The sequence below is a fragment of the Scardinius erythrophthalmus genome (assembly GCF_964197995.2).
Source record: "Scardinius erythrophthalmus genome assembly, chromosome: 2".
Lineage (NCBI taxonomy): Eukaryota > Metazoa > Chordata > Actinopteri > Cypriniformes > Leuciscidae > Scardinius > Scardinius erythrophthalmus.
Window position 1 is genome coordinate 48,803,891 of NC_138222.1, and position 19,293 is coordinate 48,823,183.

Below are 19,293 nucleotides of genomic sequence, written 5' to 3' on the forward strand. Positions count from 1 at the left end.
TTTTTTCAGAGTAAATAATACACACTAACACATGCACAACCATAAGCGTTTAGCCTTACACCTTAATAGCCCAAACCCTAACCCTGTGTTTTCCTTCTCTCTGAGAGTTTCTTTCTACTTACAGTACTTCATTCTCTCTCTAAAAACCTCTCCTTTTTTGTTTCCGTTACCTGAAACCTCTTTTGTTTTACAGTCCCTCCTTCTCAGCTCTAAAAAGTTAGCGGTATTCAGTACACCAAAAGCAAACACACACATACACATCAGTATACAAATAAGTATATCTGTTTGCGCTGCGTGTTTCAAATCGAAGTATGCACTTTGCTAACACGATCAGCTCATGATTCGGTGTTTTTCAAGTCTCAGTACGGCTCAGCTCACATACAGTGAACTCCATCTCTGCATGTACTGCGAGTTTAGCGTGCATTTGGGAATGTAGCGGCCACCAGTTACGGGTTATTTTCACATTTGCATAATTTCCAACATTTTTGTGTGAAGATGATTTCAGCATTTCACTAGATTTGTAATGAGACACGTTTGTAAACCTGTTTTCACAGAAAATGTAGTTTTCCGCCAAAATAAAAGCTCAACTGCAGTTTCCGTCAAAATAAAAGCCTGAGGGTTTATCTCTCGCAAGTGTAGAAATCAGGACAAAAGTATTGTAATTTCCCTACTGTAGCGTAAAGTAAAATAATTACTGAATAATAACCTTAAAATTATTAATACTATTTTTATTATTATTATATTCTAATTGTTTGGCTTCCTAAAACTCCATTGTGAATGTAATGTTGACTGAGACATTAGAAAAAGTTCAGAGAAAAAGTTCAGGTAAAAGTCAATTTCCAAGTCAATTTCAATTTTCAAAGAGAAAGAGAGAAAAGTCAACCTTTAAGATACTTTCGTACAGTCTATGTAGGTGCGTATGTGTGTGGGTGTGGGTATAATGGGTATGTGTATGAGAGATGCAGCAACTAAACATGTTTTCTGTCCTGGAGCTATAATCATAATCATAACATCATTCAACAAAATGCTTATTTCACTATATTTTAGAACAGTTCTGGATAAAACTCTAACCAATAAATAGCCTACCTAAACTCTTCTAAATAATGATTTTTCTTTCAAATTTGACCCTGAGAACTGAAAACAGCACCGTCCTACTTTGTTCGGCTACAATTGAGCCCTCTGAACAATGAGAGATGTTGCTCCATTCACAACGGAGAAACCTCAAGGAAATGATCGCTGTCACAACAGACCATCTACAGTTACAGACAAGAAACACAGCCTGAATAGAATGAAATATGGATGAGATACACACTCTCAAGTGCTTCATGTGGAGTAACACTGCTAGTGTTGTGAAATTAACAAGATGAAGGGACATGTAGAAAATGTCTCTGTGATTTAAAGTGAAATATGAGACATCATTCTAGACTCCTCCTCCTCTCTGGCATCAAACCTGACAGCAGGTACCACAGAGGGAGAGAGTGAGTATGTGTATCCTGTTCTAATAAGATTAGACGTTGAGATGGGATTAGTTTCATCTTGGCGACATTCCCATTCCAGGCTGTCTTAAAAACAAGAGCATCTTCAGCTCCACTGTCAATATTTAAACTAATGATCACGAACAGAGCTTAAAGGGATACTTCACCTCTGGGAAGATGAATGTGTATTTAAAATAGGTCATTTAAGTAGAAGAAATGTGAAGAAATTTTTTAATTTGGAGCTTTCTAGACTGAGAAAACCCAGAAAATGTATTTTTGGCTTATGTGGATGAACGACAACAACTCCCAGAATGCACTTGCTTCGCTGCCTTAGGAGGCCACGCCTACCGGTAAGGGAGCGCAGTTGAAAACAAACAACAAGGCTAGCCTACGTGACGAGTTTGCCAGGGATTTAGAGATCGCCCAAAATGTCCGGGATTCGGCTTTTGCGTTCTACAGTCGCCATTCATTCATGTTTACTGTGGCGAGCAGGACGAGGCTGACGGCCGTGGGAGAACGGCGCGAGGCCGGTGGCGTCATTACTTAGACGCGCCGGGTCTCGCATCTCTCACGGAGGAGCGGGAATTTTCTTAGCAATGGTAAAAACGCACATCAACCGATCACTTGTTTAGCGTTCATGTAAACACTACATTCAGATTCACCAATCGGAATGAATTCAGTTAGATTGAAACAAAAGGTGTGCATGTAAACAATGAGTAGCGACCGAAGAACGCAAAAGCTGAATCCCGGACATTTTGAACGATCTCGACGGCCGGACAAGTCCGGGAAAAGGAGGATGGTAACCCCTACTTACTCAGCTTTCTCCTACTATTCAGCTTTCTCCACAGAACAAGAGCCTGCTAGCTTAGCTTCCAAAGAAAGACGGCTGATACTGTGTACATTCTGTGAGTGAGATCCCACCCTCTATGGGCGGGCTGAAAACATGCGGAACAACGCCATCTACTGGCTGTAGTCTTTAGCCTCTGGCCAGAAAATCCTCCGATGACGCAAAATGACGATTTTTGCATCATCGGAGGAATTTTTCCAGACAAAAAATACATAAATCTCTTGTCTCAGGGGGATATGAGGGTGGAAAGCATGGTAATTCGAAAATACTACAGGTTTTCTACTAATACAAAGCTTAATGCTAAATCCTGAAGTATCCCTTTAACCTCACAGATGAGCATCAGAAAAACTGAAATAATTCTTTAATAATTCAAATAATGTGTTTCTGCATGATAAAACAGTTAAGGCGGATTTAAATTCTTCTGGGTAGAAGTTCTCATGCAGATGAAACAGATTTGAGCCAGGCCTGCAACATCTCCCAATTTCCTCTTTCTCTCCCCTGCTGCAAATTGCCATGCTGTTCGAGGATGTTGGTTTGGCACTGGTATTTAACTCCACTTCTGTCCTACAATGATAATGCAGAACATGATCATAAATCTAGTCATTCTCTCCTTCTCATCTCTCCCTTATCTTCCCCTTTCCATCTTTCTTTCTAGCTCATGCAGTAACCATAACCTGGAAGAGAGTGTCAGTTTCACCTACAAGGTGAATACAGGTAAAGTAGGACAACTTCTAAAATAAGGCACTTGAGTTCAATCTATTCTGCACTAAGTTTGAAATATCCCCTCTATGCATTAGACACGATGAGCAAACCCTCTGCTAAATCACACCTCTCATGACTGGCTTTCTGGGAAATCTGACCGCCATGTCACGTGTCACGGCACCCTGCTTACTTTCAGTCTGTTTCACTCATCTAGCCAAATCTTCCTCTATATCTTTGTGTGTTTCTCAGTATGATCATTTTTGGACTCGATTCGGATGAACGTCACAGGAAATAACAAGCACACTAAAACCATCTTCCTGCAGACCTGACCACAGCCACAAATAGACCTGCACTAGCCTAAAAATGACTGACCTGCTAGCAATGCTTACTGGAAGAGAAAAACATGAGAACGAGAGAGAGAGACAGTAAGAGAGAAAGAAGAACAATATGAAACTTTACAAATGAAACCAAAAACCACTTCCTTCATGTACTGATGACAATGGCCCAGATATAGAAATGCTGATCCTTCCACCTCACACCCCAAACAGCTCAGTCTTCACAACACTTCTGTAGTAGTGGTTGACCTAACATTGCTAAACCAGCTGGCATTCCCTTCTGTGTTCAAATCAGACTAATATAAACATCAATCAAGAAACTGGAGAGCTTCTTTTGGAATCCAGATCATCTGCATCACGCATTCAGTTTGCATGCATCTGTGCTTAAGTGTGTGCATTCATGTAAATGTAAGCTTTCACAGTGGCTTGTGTATGTGTGTGCCCTCTGTTTACACTGCGGTGTTGTTTGGTGCAATGCTGATGCATATGATCGCCTCTGAGAGCTTTTATACTGGACCGCTCCAGATTTGACAAGATCCGGGCACAGAACAATGGCTTTTGATTAGAGAAGAGGTCTGTCCCTCTCTCTCCTCTAAAACTCCTCGAGTGGACCAGAGCGACGAATGACTCATTCCTCCCTGTTGCTTCCTCTCTCTCTTTCTCTCAGCTTCTGGCCTGCATGAATGTGTAGATTGTCACCATATCACTCTGACACTGCTCATGCCCACAAAACCACCAGTTCTGACTCTTCAGACCATTTCAGACCCTCTGTAACTATTCTTCTGAGTAACAGTGCAGATGAAAGGTCAAATGACTTTTTTCATAAAAAGGACATAATACATTTGAAACTGTTAAACCATACTAGGGTTGTATTATACTACCAGCTAAAGTATCACAATACAATTTTTTTCAATTAATTACTACTACTACTACTACTACTACAGTGAATATTATTATACAAAAAAATAATAGTTCTGAACATGACTTAATGTCTTCAGTTTCACACAGCGTTGCAATGCAGCTTTTACTGAAAACTGAAGGGAAACTTCGAAAACCCGCAACTTTTATTGAAGTTAACTATAAAGTAATGTCTGCAATAATGAACGTGAGCAAGACTAACAATCCTAAACCTCTCTAAAGTTCATCAAACGCATCATAGGAGGTGCTTATGCGGTTCACAGCCATGTTGTTATATTCCACATGCACTATTTTTAATTGTTGACTTATGCACAAATACATCAGGCAGGTGTTTTGGGCTGAATTTTTGCTTTATAAGTTTAAAAGGAGTTCATCTTTGAATTCCTGCAATGTGTTTCATTCTGTTGCACACAGTATACCACCATAAATCACGTAATACCATTTGAAATATACTGTGGCACTGCTGGTATTTTAAGGCTCAGGCATTGCAATTCTACAGTAGGGGGGTAAACGGTGCAACCCTAATTAATGCTGTATGGAACCAGTTCTATACACGTACTAATAACATCTGAGAAGTGTTGATTGGACTACAGTCATATCTGACCTTGATCAGCCTCTATGCAAGTGCATTGCTCATACTGGCAAACCTATCTGTGATCATCAATTGATTTGAAGCAAGATAGTAAGAAAAAGAAAGAAAGAAAAAAGAAAGACATCCAATTTTGCTAAAAAATTATAAAAACAAACAAAAACAATAACAACAATGACATCTGATTAAACTCTGTCTACACTAAAGTTGTGACTCTCTGTCCTGACTGAATTAAACCCCTGGACGCTTCCTGTTATGTGGAGTGTGTAGTGTGAATCAAAACCCTCCGTTGCTATTTTTAGTGGCACAAAACATGCTCTGAAAAGCAGAGAGTGTCAAAAGAGGAAACACAGAAGTAGACTTCCTTCCTGCTTCAGTTTTCTTCATTTAAACAACGAAAAAATAGATGAGAGAAACTGAGTGGGCGTCAACATGGCCTGATGGCTTCCATTTTGTCCTGACTGGAGAAGCTACTGCTGCTGCTAAGTGTGTTCGTCATGACTGATGCTATGTTATGATGTGCTATCAGTCTTCATTAGCAAAGAAAAGAGATGGAAACTGACATACACACTATATTATCAATCATACTAACAACCCAGTAGCTCATTCTTCCTCTTTTTCACTGACACATATTAAACATTATGACTGGGGTAATTAATTTCACTCATACGATGGAGACTTGTGTCTTAAACCCGCAAAGTTTACAGCATTTAATTTTTCTGAACGCAAAAAATAAAGGCTGTATTAAGCAACAAAATGACAGCCAATCAATACAGCTATGTGTTTCAGCCAATGAGATTTCACTCTGGGCGAGATTTTCTAGAATGACACGACAGAAATAGAAAGCAAACAACTGACAAAACACAAACAGGCAGATTGGAGAGATTTGATTAACCAATTGTCACTTTATCGCACCTATTTAGGGTGAAAAATAGATGCACAGTAGAAGCATGCGCCAGGTTCCCCTGGGCGGCTGTGATGACTGAAACTAAAAGCTACCTGCTGCATCTGTGAACCTCTGTGCCTCTCGTTCACTTGTCCTCTGCTCTCTCTGCCACCTGTCTCTCTCATACACATGCCCTCACAATGTGAGAAAGAGAGAGCTCATTATAGCAGGCTTTTCTTCAGAGGATAAAGGATTGCTAGTTTGTGTGTAGATCACTTATGGGCCGAGCAAGAACGAAAACAACATGAATGGAAGATGAAAAAAAAAGAAATGGTAGGAAATAAAGCATGTTGTACATGTGTTACATAGCTTAGCACTTACCATAAGAGAGAAAGAAAGAAAGAAAGAAAGAAAGAAAGAAAGAAAGAAAGAAAGAAAGAAAGAAAGAAAGAAAGAAAGAAAGAAAGAAAGAAAGAAAGAAAGAAAGAAAGAAAGAAAAAAGTTCAGCATGACCACTGACCAGCGTAGTCCGATCCCTGAATAAAGACTCTTTTGAGTAGGTTCTTTTTAGTGAACCAAAACCTTACAACATTACCAGTCAGTCTCACGATCCACAAATCACGTATGATTCATGATTCACATGAGCCGGTTCATTTTACTGAAACATACAGCTTGACCAATGTGAAAGGATAAAACAAATTACATTTTGGTCTGTTACGCACTGCTTTTTAATATACGGTGTATATATATAGGCTATATATATATATATATATATATATACACACACACACACACACACACACAGTATATACATTATGTGTGGCCAACTATGGGACAGAATTTTGCTTTTAGAAAGGCATTTTTAGACATGAAAAAGTCATTAAAAAGTCTGTGTAAACATTTTGTCAAAATTATGTTAATGGGATTCCATTTGTTATTCAAATTTTTTTTTCCTGAAAAGTAAAAAATCTTTAATGGAACTGTTAAGGAAGCAAAATCATTAAATCATTAAGATTAATCATTACAACCTAAATGATTTAATTTCTTGTGATTCCTTATTCCTAGTGCTATTCAATTCTTTTATGTAAAAAAAATTCCAAACACACGTAAACAAAAAATGTTCCATCTCATCCTCTCTCTCACACACACACACACACACACACAGACACGATCTGACAGCTATTCCTGTTATTTAAATGCTCTGCAATCTTTCTGTCGCTTCGGCACCTTTTGGACAAACCAGAGATCCTTCAGGCCTCTGTCGGACCCTTTCTTTCTCTCTCTTACACTGTCTCCCTAACTCTCTCTCTCTCTCTTTCTCCTATCTTCTCCATTTCTTCGCTCCATTGCCTTAATGGACTGTCAAGGCAATGATGGACGGTGCTTTTCTAATTAGGTTTTCAAGTTTAACCCAGAAAGAAAGAGAGGGAGAGAGAAAGAGAGGGGTGATGAGAGGAAGAAAGACAGAAAATGGAGATAAAAAAAGAAAGATAAATGAGACAGGTGCAATGTGAACGCAAAAAGGGAAACAAATGATAAATCCTCAGGAGAAAATAATCAAAGGCTTTAGAGTTATGGTTCAGTTCATCTAAAAATTAAAATTTGTTTGATCAGTTAATTATTTAGCCTACTCATGTCATTACAAATCCATATGCTATTATTATTTCTTCTGAACACATTTTAAAAGAATTGTTACACAGCTTGCCAGTTCGTAGTTCGTAGTGTCTATGACTTGTACTACTCCATCTCTTCTGAATCTTCAGACAGTTTGATTTGAGGAACCGACCAAATAACAGCATACAGTTTTCAACAACACTAAATAATAGATTTTTCAGGGAGATGTAATTACAAGTTCACGAAAAAATATGCATCAAAGTCTCCCTTGTGTCTTCTTTTACTAGTTATCCTATTCTCTCTCTTTGTCCTTTGTAATGATATATTTAAGGCTGTCTTCCTCAACATGGACCCATAAAATCCACTAGGACAGAACATCAATACAAAATGGGTTTAAAGTCTCCTGGTGAAAGAGATTAGAGACAGATATTCAGTCTGTCTTTGTTTCTAATTACTTTTTACTTAGACAATTATCAATAAGAATACAAGGTTCTGTTTAGGTCTAATGTGATTATGACATCCTGTCTATATATCCTAAAGCTAAAATGCCAGTTTAGAAAAGATAAGTGGAGTAAAGATGTCTAGATCGTTTTTTTTTATTTAATTTTTTTAAGTTCAGCGGAATTCAGTTACAGCTCTTTCAGTCTAGGACATATTTGACATAGTTTAGCAGGTGATACCAGAAAAAATGCAATTGCTACAGTAAGAGTAAGCGGCACAGGTCTTGAATCCTCAAAATAAACTATAAAATCCCTTTTTTAGGTTACCCAAACCATTAAAGAGCCATTAGTGGTGGGTTGAGACTCACTGTGAAGTACTCTCAGATAACACACATACGGTCAACTTCTGGGAAATGCAGCAAAGGGAAAAACACAGTCATTCCTAGACATATGAGACTACGCATTTCCTCAACTAATTCTACTGGGGTTTTACACACGCAACATGACCCTTGACCTCCTCCTCCAACTGAATACAGTTGGTCTTCAGTATCATCTCCATGACTGTTCAAACAAAAACACCCAGGAGCACATGAAACAATCACAGAGCTCTCATCATCCACATGGTCTGAATTTATAGGCTTCTCAAGACACCTAGGCAAATTTTCACATATTGCTACAGTATTCTTGGAAGAAGTTCCTAAATGCAAACCAACTATAAACAGTAAGAACAGACTGAAATACAGTAGAAGCTGTGGCACAGTGGTGATGTGCCTTCTTGTGACAAGGAATTCACTGATATTAAAAGTCTGTACTATTAAATTAAACATAAAACACTTCACATTAAAATCAGTATTTTCAAATGCTACAAGTGAAATTGTGTAATAATCTATAGCATGTCATTTTGAGATCTTAAAGTTTTTGCATTTAATGGTGTTATTCAATTCTCAGTGTTTTTAAAAATGAACTTATAAGTGAGCATTTGGCAACGCATTAGAAATGAGCATGAACAATTAAATACCCAATAAAACTGTAAAATGCAGCTTTGAAGAAAGAAGACATATAGATTAAATGAAAAATAAATAAATAAAACACATTTTGATTAAACAACGTTGGTTTCAATGGCAAATAATAGCATCACCATAAATAACTTTAACCGAAAAAAGATATATTTACCACTCAGTGTCACACCCACAGGGTAACTCGTCTTCACTTCTCTTTTTCTACCCTTAACTTAATTTGACTAGCTTTTGCTACATCATTTAGTCACCTAAATCTACTCACTCTAAATCTCCTGCTCCTCCTTAAGAGACAATTTCTCTCACAATTACAGCTTTTCAAACTGTTAATATAAAGTGCTGCTTTTGTACAAGACCTCTTTCTTTAGAAAAAAAAAAAAAACGAAATAGCTGGACACCGGTCTGGTGGGGTCACATCCTCATTTGGTCCGCTACCTTGAGGAGACACGGCTAATTAGTTGTCAGGGAATTCGGCCCTTTCTGAATTTGTCTTGTGTCATTCTGTTTCTCAGCAAATGGACTGAATGTGTCTCCCAGCTAACACACACAAAACACAACAACACACATTCTTTTCCTCCTTGCCTGCCTCCAGTTTCTGCACACAAAATTAATGAGGGCACTAACAAAAAGGGCAGAGAGAGAGGGCGAGAGAGACAGAGTCTTATGTAATTCTTTACCCCTTGGAGAGGAAGAAATAGAATAGGGCCATCTAACACAAAAAGAGTATTGACATTGTGCACTGATAAATGAGACCCTCAGAGGAAACCTGTTACAGGATAAACACACATCACTGTTACTCTCTTCTTTTTCCTAATTCACAAACGCTTAAACTCTTTCTACAGCATCTCAATTTGTCTGTAGTTTTTTTTCTCTTCACACCACAGTTCAAGGATTACAAGTTTTAACTGCCAAATCATCATCCATGTCACTCAGGCTAGCAATGTAACGTGGAAAAAGATTTACATCAGCACAAATGAGCAGGATTTGCAAAACATTGTTTGTTGAGCCCTGCACACACTTATTTCTAAGATCTCCTCCTATTGACTAATCCTGTAACATTCACACACATCTACACAAGCCCACAAACATCAAACATCCTTCTCTTGAACCCTTTGCTTAAGGACAAAACTTTCAAAAGCATTTTTGTTTGGGTTGCTTCCCTGATGGACTTTGAACTGAAAATGACTTGATACCTTCACAAGCATTGTGTCTGAATATTGATCGACAGTGTTTAGATCTGTTTAGGTCATTTATCTTTGAAGACTCGTAAATCCTTCTATCTGTTCTGAAAGATGATTGTGATCTAATGATTGTTCATTTGATGATTATGTCATAAGATACATTTTTTTTTTGTTCTTGTAATTGTTTTTGCACTTTGATATGCTTTGAATAAGCAAGATGTAGGAAAAAAGGAAACAAGTCCCCATTTTGAGTTAAATTAAAAAAGAACGTTTTTCAATTGTAAAAGTGAACTTATTTTGGTATTTGTATTGTTCTGTGAAGCGTGATTGGGGTTACAGGCCTATCTAGAATCACTACGTCACACATCATTAACATAATCATAGATATGAACACACAGGGCACGTTTGGAATTACCTATTTTTTGTAATGAATGTAGTGTTCACCATATCTGAAATGAAATGTGTTCAGCTTGAAATGAAATGTGTTCCTTTGTGTGTAAGCCATACATACAAAGGAATACATACAAACACCATTTTAGGGTCAGTATGATTTTTTTTATGTTTTTGAATGAAGTCATTGAGGCTACATTTATTTGATCAAAAATACAGTAAAAGCAGTAATATTGTGAGATATTATTACAATTTAAAATAACTGATCTCTATTTTAATCTAATTTTTAATTTTCTACTTTAATATTCTATAGTGTGTTTTATTCCTGTGATGGCAAAGCTGAATTTACGTGAACGACGCACCTTTACTCCAGTCTTCAATGTCACACGATCCTTCAGAAATCATACTAATATGCTGATTTGGTGCACAATAAATATTTCTTATTGTTATCAATCTTGAAAACAGTTGTGCTGCTTAATTTTTGTGGAAACTGATACATTATATTTAGCATTCTTTGATGAACAGAAAGTTAATCAAAAGAACATCATTTATTTGCAATTGAATTTTTTTCTCACGAACATTGTTAAGTGAAATGCTGTCAATTTTACAGTCACTTTTCATCAATTTAATGTATCCTTGCCGAATAAAAGTATTAATTTAAGTCTAGACCCATTTTTAACATTCAGGGTGTCAAATGTACAGTAGTAACTTAAAACATTATTTTTATTTAGTTATATCCAATAAATTTCAATCACTGATCACTTCTCTATTTGAAGGAGATCGTCAAAACGCTCATATGGGGTAACTGTCTAAGATATCTACAAAATGTACAACACGTTGTTAACTTTGATTCTACACATTTAAATGTCAGTGTGTGCAAGCCAACAACAGGTAATAAATGAACTTAGTCAGGCTGAAATGACATGTCACACTTAGCAGGGTTTAACAAGTACGCTAATGAAGGGGAAATCACTAATGAGCAACAGGAAGAAGCATGCAGTGTTTCATGACACCAATCTAAGCACACACACAAACAGACAATTCATTTTCATCATTGTTTCATCACTGTACTCAATTTCAAATTCTGCATTAGCATTAGCCTGTCATTAGTCCCATTGTCTGATGACCCTCCAACAAACCATCAGCATTCATTGACTGTCTGATGCATATTGCACACAAAAATAGCAAGCATTGATCGAAATGGTAATTTCCGGTCTGATTGGCTGGCTTTACACAACCTCTGGGTGTGAGTACACACTGTTTTTTTAATAGTGCTGTCACAATGAGCGCATCACAGGAAGCAATAACTTTTGTGGCATAATCTACTGAAGGTAAAAGTGCCCCTAAAGTCAGGCTCAGACTACAGGAGTTTATAAATCTTAAACGACTGCGAAATCTGGTTGCATCACAGACATAAGGAGAATCTTCGCAGATTTTCTTCTTTCAAATCTCAAACCTGCACAAGCTACAAGATTTGAAGCTAGACTAATGCTGCGTTCCAGGCAGGTTTTTGAGCACGTAAATCACGACTTCAAATCACGACTCACGACCTTGTAGAGTTCCAGGCCAGTCACGCCAAACTACCTGTCAAGTTCAGGTTTACGTCACCTTAACATTTCCATGCGGCAATACACTTTCACGACATACTTATTGTTTCAGACACATAACATTGTAATACATAATCGTGTGTATTATCATCATTATTATTATATTATTATTAATTTGACTGCAACGTTATATTGTCCTAAAGTGTATTCTTCTGACCGTGTACCGCCTGCAGAAACACTGCAGCCATTGTTGTTTTGTATGGTTTCGCGGGCTATGTGACGTCAGAGCTCGTAACTGGGAGTACATTGATCTAGTACGAGTTCACGGGTGGGAAGTCACGGGTTTGACTGCCGTTCCAGTGCACTTTCACGGGTATAAGGTTGGAAAAACACGGGTTACAGGTTGCCTGGAACGCACCATAAGATTATCATGCCAGATTTAGCACCTCACATGATCTTACCGGGGAAGCGGATGTAAACAAAATGGAAATTGTTGCGGCAACTTGCTGTAGATATTATATGAGGAGACATTAAAGGGATGGTTCGGAGTAAAATCAACCTAGGGTCCTTTGCACCATGTTCTCGAGCCAAAGGCAGTCATATTCGACCAGCTGTCCCTCCATCTCCATTGCCATTTCAAAGGTTCTGTCACTTCTGTCTCCTTGTTGACTTGTCTCTCTCATTAGCTATTGTGGAAGTACTGATGTAGTCATAAGCCCCTTTCACACAGAGATTCCGGAAAATACACGGATAAAGTGACCCGGGATTTGACCCGGGTTCATTTGATTTTGGTTCATTCACACTGCCAGTGATTTGCCGGAATCAGAGAGCGCGTTCACACACAACCCGTGTATGTCCCGGAAAGACACGTGACATCGATGTGACTTGTAATGTCTCAGCAGCGTCTTCAGTTTGCTTATGAGCTGCGATTTCTCTCTCGAGAAACCACGCTTGTGCATTTATTTCTCTGATTCGATCATAAAATTGCGCATTTCGTACCGTTTCACAGCTGGCGAACGATCCCGGCTTCAGCGTCATCACTACGACACGGCATTATTACGGCTTTTGTTCACACAGCGCGCGTTCCGGGACTGAACACGGCAATGTTACTAGGTCCCCAACCCGGCATCGATCCCGGCATTAAACCCGGGTCGTGTTTGCGTTCACACAGAAGGCGTTCCGGCAATTTGCCGGCAATTTCCCGGGTTCAATGCGCTGTGTGAAAGGGGCTATAATCATCCCAATTTAAAATCCTAAATATCAAACATGTTTGATATGGTTGAGGTGGCCCCGATGCGTCCGCAAGCGTATCAGGAGGTTTAAGATTTGATCTGAACGCCTCACATTACCAGATAATCTGTGCCGAACATCGGAATCGACCAATGGCTTGTGATATAGAATGATTCAGTAAATTAGATTACCTGCCCTTGCACTAACACGTCTTAAAATATGTCACTGCCATTGTTTTGTCTCAAAATGCACACCAGTAATGTTTTTCTAAGACACTATTATAAAAGCTACTTAAATGTCCTAATTGAACTTAGGCCTAATCCTGGCTTAATCTAAGCCCTGTCTGTGAAGTGTGAAACCAGGTCTACAGTACATGCTGCATACAAATACTCAGGTCCAGATAATGTAAAAACAACAACAACACAGAAACAGCAGCTGTCAGCCAAATGTATCTAAAGCTCTTTATCTCTTGTAAGCAAGCACACCCTTATTTCCTGTCAAAGTGAATGTGTATGTGAAAAAAAAAAAAAAATCAACAACATTTTCATAGATGTCTCCCAAGGGACATTTCGCCTGAGATTTAAATAAGATAAACTGAGATATTTGTGAAACTATCAAGCATTAAGTAAAATTCCATTCGAACGTTTTCCGTTAAAAATCTTTTAAAAAGAAATGTATACCTTTGTTCAGCAAGGGTGCATTAAATTGATCAAAAGTGAAAGTGAGGGATTTCACATTGTTACAAAAACAGTTTATTTATTTCTATTCTTCAAAGAAACCTAAAAAAGATCATGGTTTCCACAAAAATATTATAAGCAGCACAACACTGATAATAATAAGAAATGTTTCTTGAGCATTTCTGAAGGATCATGTGACACTGAAGACTGGAGTAATGATGTTTGTAATGATGATTTGCCATCACAGGAATATATTATATTTCAAAATACATTAAAATAGAAAACAGTTATAAATTGTGATAGTATTTCACAATATTACTGTTTTTACTTTTTTTTATCAAATAAACGCAGTCTTGGTGAGAATATAAATCTTAATGACCCCAAATATTTACAGGTTGTAAGAACAGAATTATCAAATAATTTCTACATAAAGTATTAGTGAAGCGTTAAGACATTCATGACAGAATGAAAATGTTAACTTAATTGGCATCTGTGTAATTGCCTGATTCAATTAGTTCAGCTTCATTGGCTTGCTGATACTGACTAATATTCTGCTAATTTCATCAACCGCACAGTCAAGATAAACATGACTGACATGAGCTGATCTGGGATCAGGTTCATCTTATTACAGCTATGATCTTAATGTTCACATACAAAAAGCCATTGCTTATTTGAGATCTGCTTACTCTAAGCAGATCAGAAAGGTTAAACTGATCTGAGGTCAGTTTTCAGCTATTTAACAGAAAGGAATGGAAGGTGACGCACTCAAGCACACAGATAAAGGTCTGATCCTGAAAGGAAGCTTAAAGCTGATATGATTTGTTATGGTGACACTGCAATAAACCTTTGAACTCTGCGAGTAGCAATACAGAGTCTTAAATGTAAAAAAAAAAAAAAAGTTCAATGGGCCTGGTTACTAAGTTATTGCTAAGCTCAACAGTGGGCGAAAGAGCAATCTATAACATTGCATTGTTCTGTTTCAATGACACCAGACTCTCATGGTCAAAGGAGAAAGGTCACCTGACACATGAATACTGAATTGTTGGGGCTGGGAAGCACAGGTGAGACAGTAAATACTGATACACTTTCTGCCTGCAGGGTCTGTCGTCAACATGAAGTTTATATATATTTAGGACACATTTTACATTGTCTGCTCAACAATTCTAACAATTCTTCTGTCCTCATCTTTTCACAATGCAACACAAAGCTGACACAATAAACAAGGATGTGTGAGGGTGCATCACTGTGTTTTTGAACAGACTGACCTCTACGCCAAACCGTCAAAATCATTCTGCAAGGAAGATGCCATTTTAAAATGAACTCAATTAATCAACAGCATTTGAGCTTTTGATTAATAAAGAACATGTGCATCCACTTTGTAGACTAGGTTCTGTCATGTGTAACACAATAAGCTTGCTAATGACTGTCTCATATCCTTTTGCCGTTTCAGGAATAAACATTAGTCCAAACTGACATTGATATTGTACATACACTGTACTAGTCATCATAGCATGCCAAGTATTGACTGATTCTGAGCCATCAGTGACTGTCCCCTGGATCAATATGCACTCCAGCTACAACCATACAATGTGTCTGTGTGTGTGTGTGTGTGTGTGTGTGTGTGTGTGTGTGTGTGTGTGTGTGTGTGTGTGTGTGTGTGTGTGTGTGTGTGTGTGTGTGTGCACATTGGTATTGAGCCCTTCATCTTTTGGGGTGTCCAAGTGTGACTTCAGCAACTTTTCTCACAGAAAATATTCTCTACTTAAAATAAAACAATAAATAGAAAAAATAAAAATAAATATTTGGGTCGTTATCTTTTTTCTCACTCATATCCCTAAATCCTACCTTGGCTCTAATCTGACCAGACGTGGACACTTTTCGGATGAGTTTGTGCGAGGTCTCCTCCGGCTCCCCGTCACTGTCCGATGATTCGTCACCGGCCTCGGCTTGAGGGTCCGGAGAGGTCAGCGACTCCCGGGGCTCCCCGACATAAAGGACATTTGGATTAAACTTCGAGGCCATGACTGTGCAGGGAACAGGATTTTCACTGCACTTGAGTCCTCCTTTGTGCCAAGTCAGCTCTGAAAAGGAGAAGGCATTGCTCAATGGCAGCGATCAACAGTTTTGGGAACAGTATTGATTCCCAAAGAGACCTCTTCTGCTTTCATTTTAAAGACCTATGAAGCTCTAGGAACTACAGTTTTCATAGCAAATTAATTTCCTCTATTTTGATTGTTTTGTTTTGAGGCCAACAAAAGGTACCAGTGAACAAACCAAAGGCCAGTTAACAGCAACAGGGGCATAGGCGGAGCGTGTATAAGGCTGAGACTAGCATGGAATTTTCTCACTCAAACCACTGACTGCTTCTGCTTCGGATTGGTTTTAGAGGGAAGAGCTGCCTATAACTGCTGGTCTAGGATCAGTTTTCTCCATAATAATAGAATATTGGTGAAACAGATTTTGGTGTTTCCGCTCTTGAGAGTCTCAAAGGTTTCTCTTTACAACATGTTTTCCAGCGTTGAGCAATGTAGCCAATCACAAACATTTCTTTTTTTTTTTGGATCTTGTGAAGCACTTTGGTCAATTATGATTGTTTTTAAATGTGCTATATAAATAAAATTGAACTGAACTGAACAAACATATCTATTGATTTCTTGAACACAATGGCCAATCAGACGTGTTTAAGCTAGAATCAATCCACTCACCGCTCAAAGCGCCAGAGTTTTTGTCCAGTGTAGAGTTCTGCACGCTCGCAAATCCTCTTGTTATAAGTTAACTTATAACAAGGTGTAGACATTATGTAGGCTAAATAAGAGATTCATTGTGCAGTTAGCTTCATTGATTATAGCGCAATATATAATCCATTAAGGATTTTAATACAACTTTTGTTTTGCTGCATTAGGTAAGGCCATGTTTATTCATTATTCAAATTAGCTGCCGTGCCAAATCACGCTTAGTATGCATGCTTTTCTGTTCAAATTATAGTAGTTTGCGAATATAGACGCTTTAATAACAAATCATTTATCTGGAGCGTTTAAGCTGGGATGTGTAGGTTGTTGCTATATGTGATATGTAACTTGAAACTATTTGATGACATTTTATTTAAATGTGTTTATAAGGAGGAAGCACATCTAGCCGCTACCTTACCCTGGAGTTGGTTCACCCTCCGCAGGGGATTATTTTGTCTATTGCACAATAGCATTATGGGTCATAGGGGAAAAAAAGGGGGGTGAATCTTTTAAAACACAAGTGCTTGTGATTTTTGTATTCATGTTGGTTTCGTGCATACAAATAAACTTTAAAAAGTTGTGCAACCACCAAGTACAAGTACTTAAATATAGTGTGTATATCCTCCGTATTTTACTCTTTTCTCATCACATTACAAAAAGGGCTTCCTGCTGCACATTGGCTATGCCACTGATTTGGCAGACAAAAGTTTTGAAATAGCCTATTAATAATATTTTAAAACAAAACCTCTTCATTGCTCTTTTTTAAGAAATACCATTATGCTAAACAACTTAGGCTATTTTTTAAATTCCCTTTTATCAGCCTTTAATGATTTAAAAAAAAAAAAAAAAAAAATCTCCAGAGAGTTAAACCATCACACATTTGTTTTTACTTTAATCCTCACAAAATCACATATCCAAATGATTTTTAATTCAGAGAGTGAAAAGATATTCATCATACAATGTAGGCTATAATGTATTCAGGTCACTTTATGAATTGCATTTTGAATAAAAATAGATTCAGACAAAACAATGAGCGACACGTCATTGACCCTTATGTAGACGGTGAAGCCCATTAGCGCCCAGGATCGATACAAACCCATCTGACATAATCCACAGACGGTCGCTGTCAGCCAGGGCTTTGAGAGATGCATGAACTCGCTGACTGTTGCGCCGCGCGTGTGTTCACAGCTGCGCATTCGTTGCGCTCACAATCATCTGATTCCGCGACACTCCGAGTCCGTTATCACCTTTCTATCTGTTATTAAAATGAATACACCTCTTGTCCCCAACATATTGCCTTAACATGTCTCCATGTCTAAAACAAGACGCTTTCTGCAACAGACTTCGGTTTATAGCACACACGTCTCCTGTAAACATGAAATAACTACCTGTTATGATGTCGCGCGTTGGCTGTCTACGTGTGAAAACGAACCAGTCGCTTTGCAGAGCAATAAAGAGACGTTCGACTCAATAATGTCATTACTAATACTTAAACGCAGGCGTCTAATGGGCTTTTGGATTTGAGGAGATTATATTTACAGAGATATCTCTGACTCACCAGCAGCACCAGCTGTGTTCTCGTGTCTTTCCAACCCAAAACAGCAGTGTTAGGCAGCATTTATGTTGTACATAAACAATTTAGCGATCTCACGCGAGCAACGCTTCGTCATTTGAATAAAACTGTTAACGGTTTGATTCATTTAACGCTCGCAGCGCTCGGCCATCACTTTCTGAATGGACAAATAGACTCAACTGTCACTCTCGCGCACGATGCCGTCTGCGGCGGTTGTACCGACTAAATGTAGCCTAAAGGTGGATGTGGATGTGGTGTTTTACCTCTATAGTGCGTTGTCTGCTCCCGTTGACCCCCGTGTGTGTATGTGTGTGTTCTTGTTGCTCTTGGTGGGCTCTCGCGCAGCGCGGTTAGATAGTCAAATCTGCTTCTGTCGCGCACATACGCGCGTGTACGCATAGCATCGGATAAGATTTGAATCGAATGGGAGGGGTGGACTAGAGCGCGAGAGCGTCTGTGTGTGTCAGCACATCTGGATGGCTCGACAGCAGATATCTATGAAATGTTTGAGAGATTAATGCTTATTCACCTATTATCGTTTTACTGCAGTTCTCTATGCAGACACAATTGCTCTACACTACAGTAACGCTTCAGAAACTTCAGACTGGAGCAGGGTGTTTATTAGGAAGGGGAATCGAAGAAGAAATATGACTTGTTGCAACACATCGAGCTGATTGACTGTTCTTCTGAACATTCAGACTCAGGTAATAATGGGTCAGACAATCACAGCATCAGGTCTAATGTGCTATCAAGAATGTGCACATATAGGCCTACTTTCTTTTTTTAATAATAAATTATATTGTGAGGTTTCTTAAGAAAAATACCTGAATTTAGGAACCCCAAATAGCAACAATCAGACATGTCAAAGTAATGCAGTTTACTAGTAGCTAGCTAGCAAGCTTTAGCATACTAAACATTTATTTGGTGTAGCAGGAAGTGCAAGAGAGAAGAGACTTTTTACACCACTGATATTTGCACAGTGATATACAGCTTATACCCGACTTCAACTACACAAGCTTCACTCTTGACCAACCAAACCCCTCAAAACTTCACCTAACTATTCTTAATCTTAGTGTGACATTTCATCAAACGCTAGCATGTCTCTCTATTTCTGACTATTGTTCTAAAAATAAATAAATAAACA

At 38.3% G+C, this 19,293-nt stretch overlaps 1 protein-coding gene across 1 annotated transcript in view; it reads right to left on the bottom strand.

The window, feature by feature from the left end:
- The window catches only part of LOC308706442 (diacylglycerol kinase delta), a 68,652-nt gene extending 50,114 nt beyond the window's left edge, over nt 1–18,538 (bottom strand). The window contains exons 1-2 of the mRNA XM_081392078.1: nt 18,413–18,538; nt 15,693–15,928 (exon numbers count right to left, since the gene is read on the bottom strand). Coding sequence (XP_081248204.1) covers nt 15,693–15,869 — 177 coding nt within the window. The 5' untranslated portion in view covers nt 15,870–15,928; nt 18,413–18,538. The remainder of the gene's footprint in view (nt 1–15,692; nt 15,929–18,412) is intronic.
- Between the last annotated feature and the right edge of the window lie 755 nt (nt 18,539–19,293).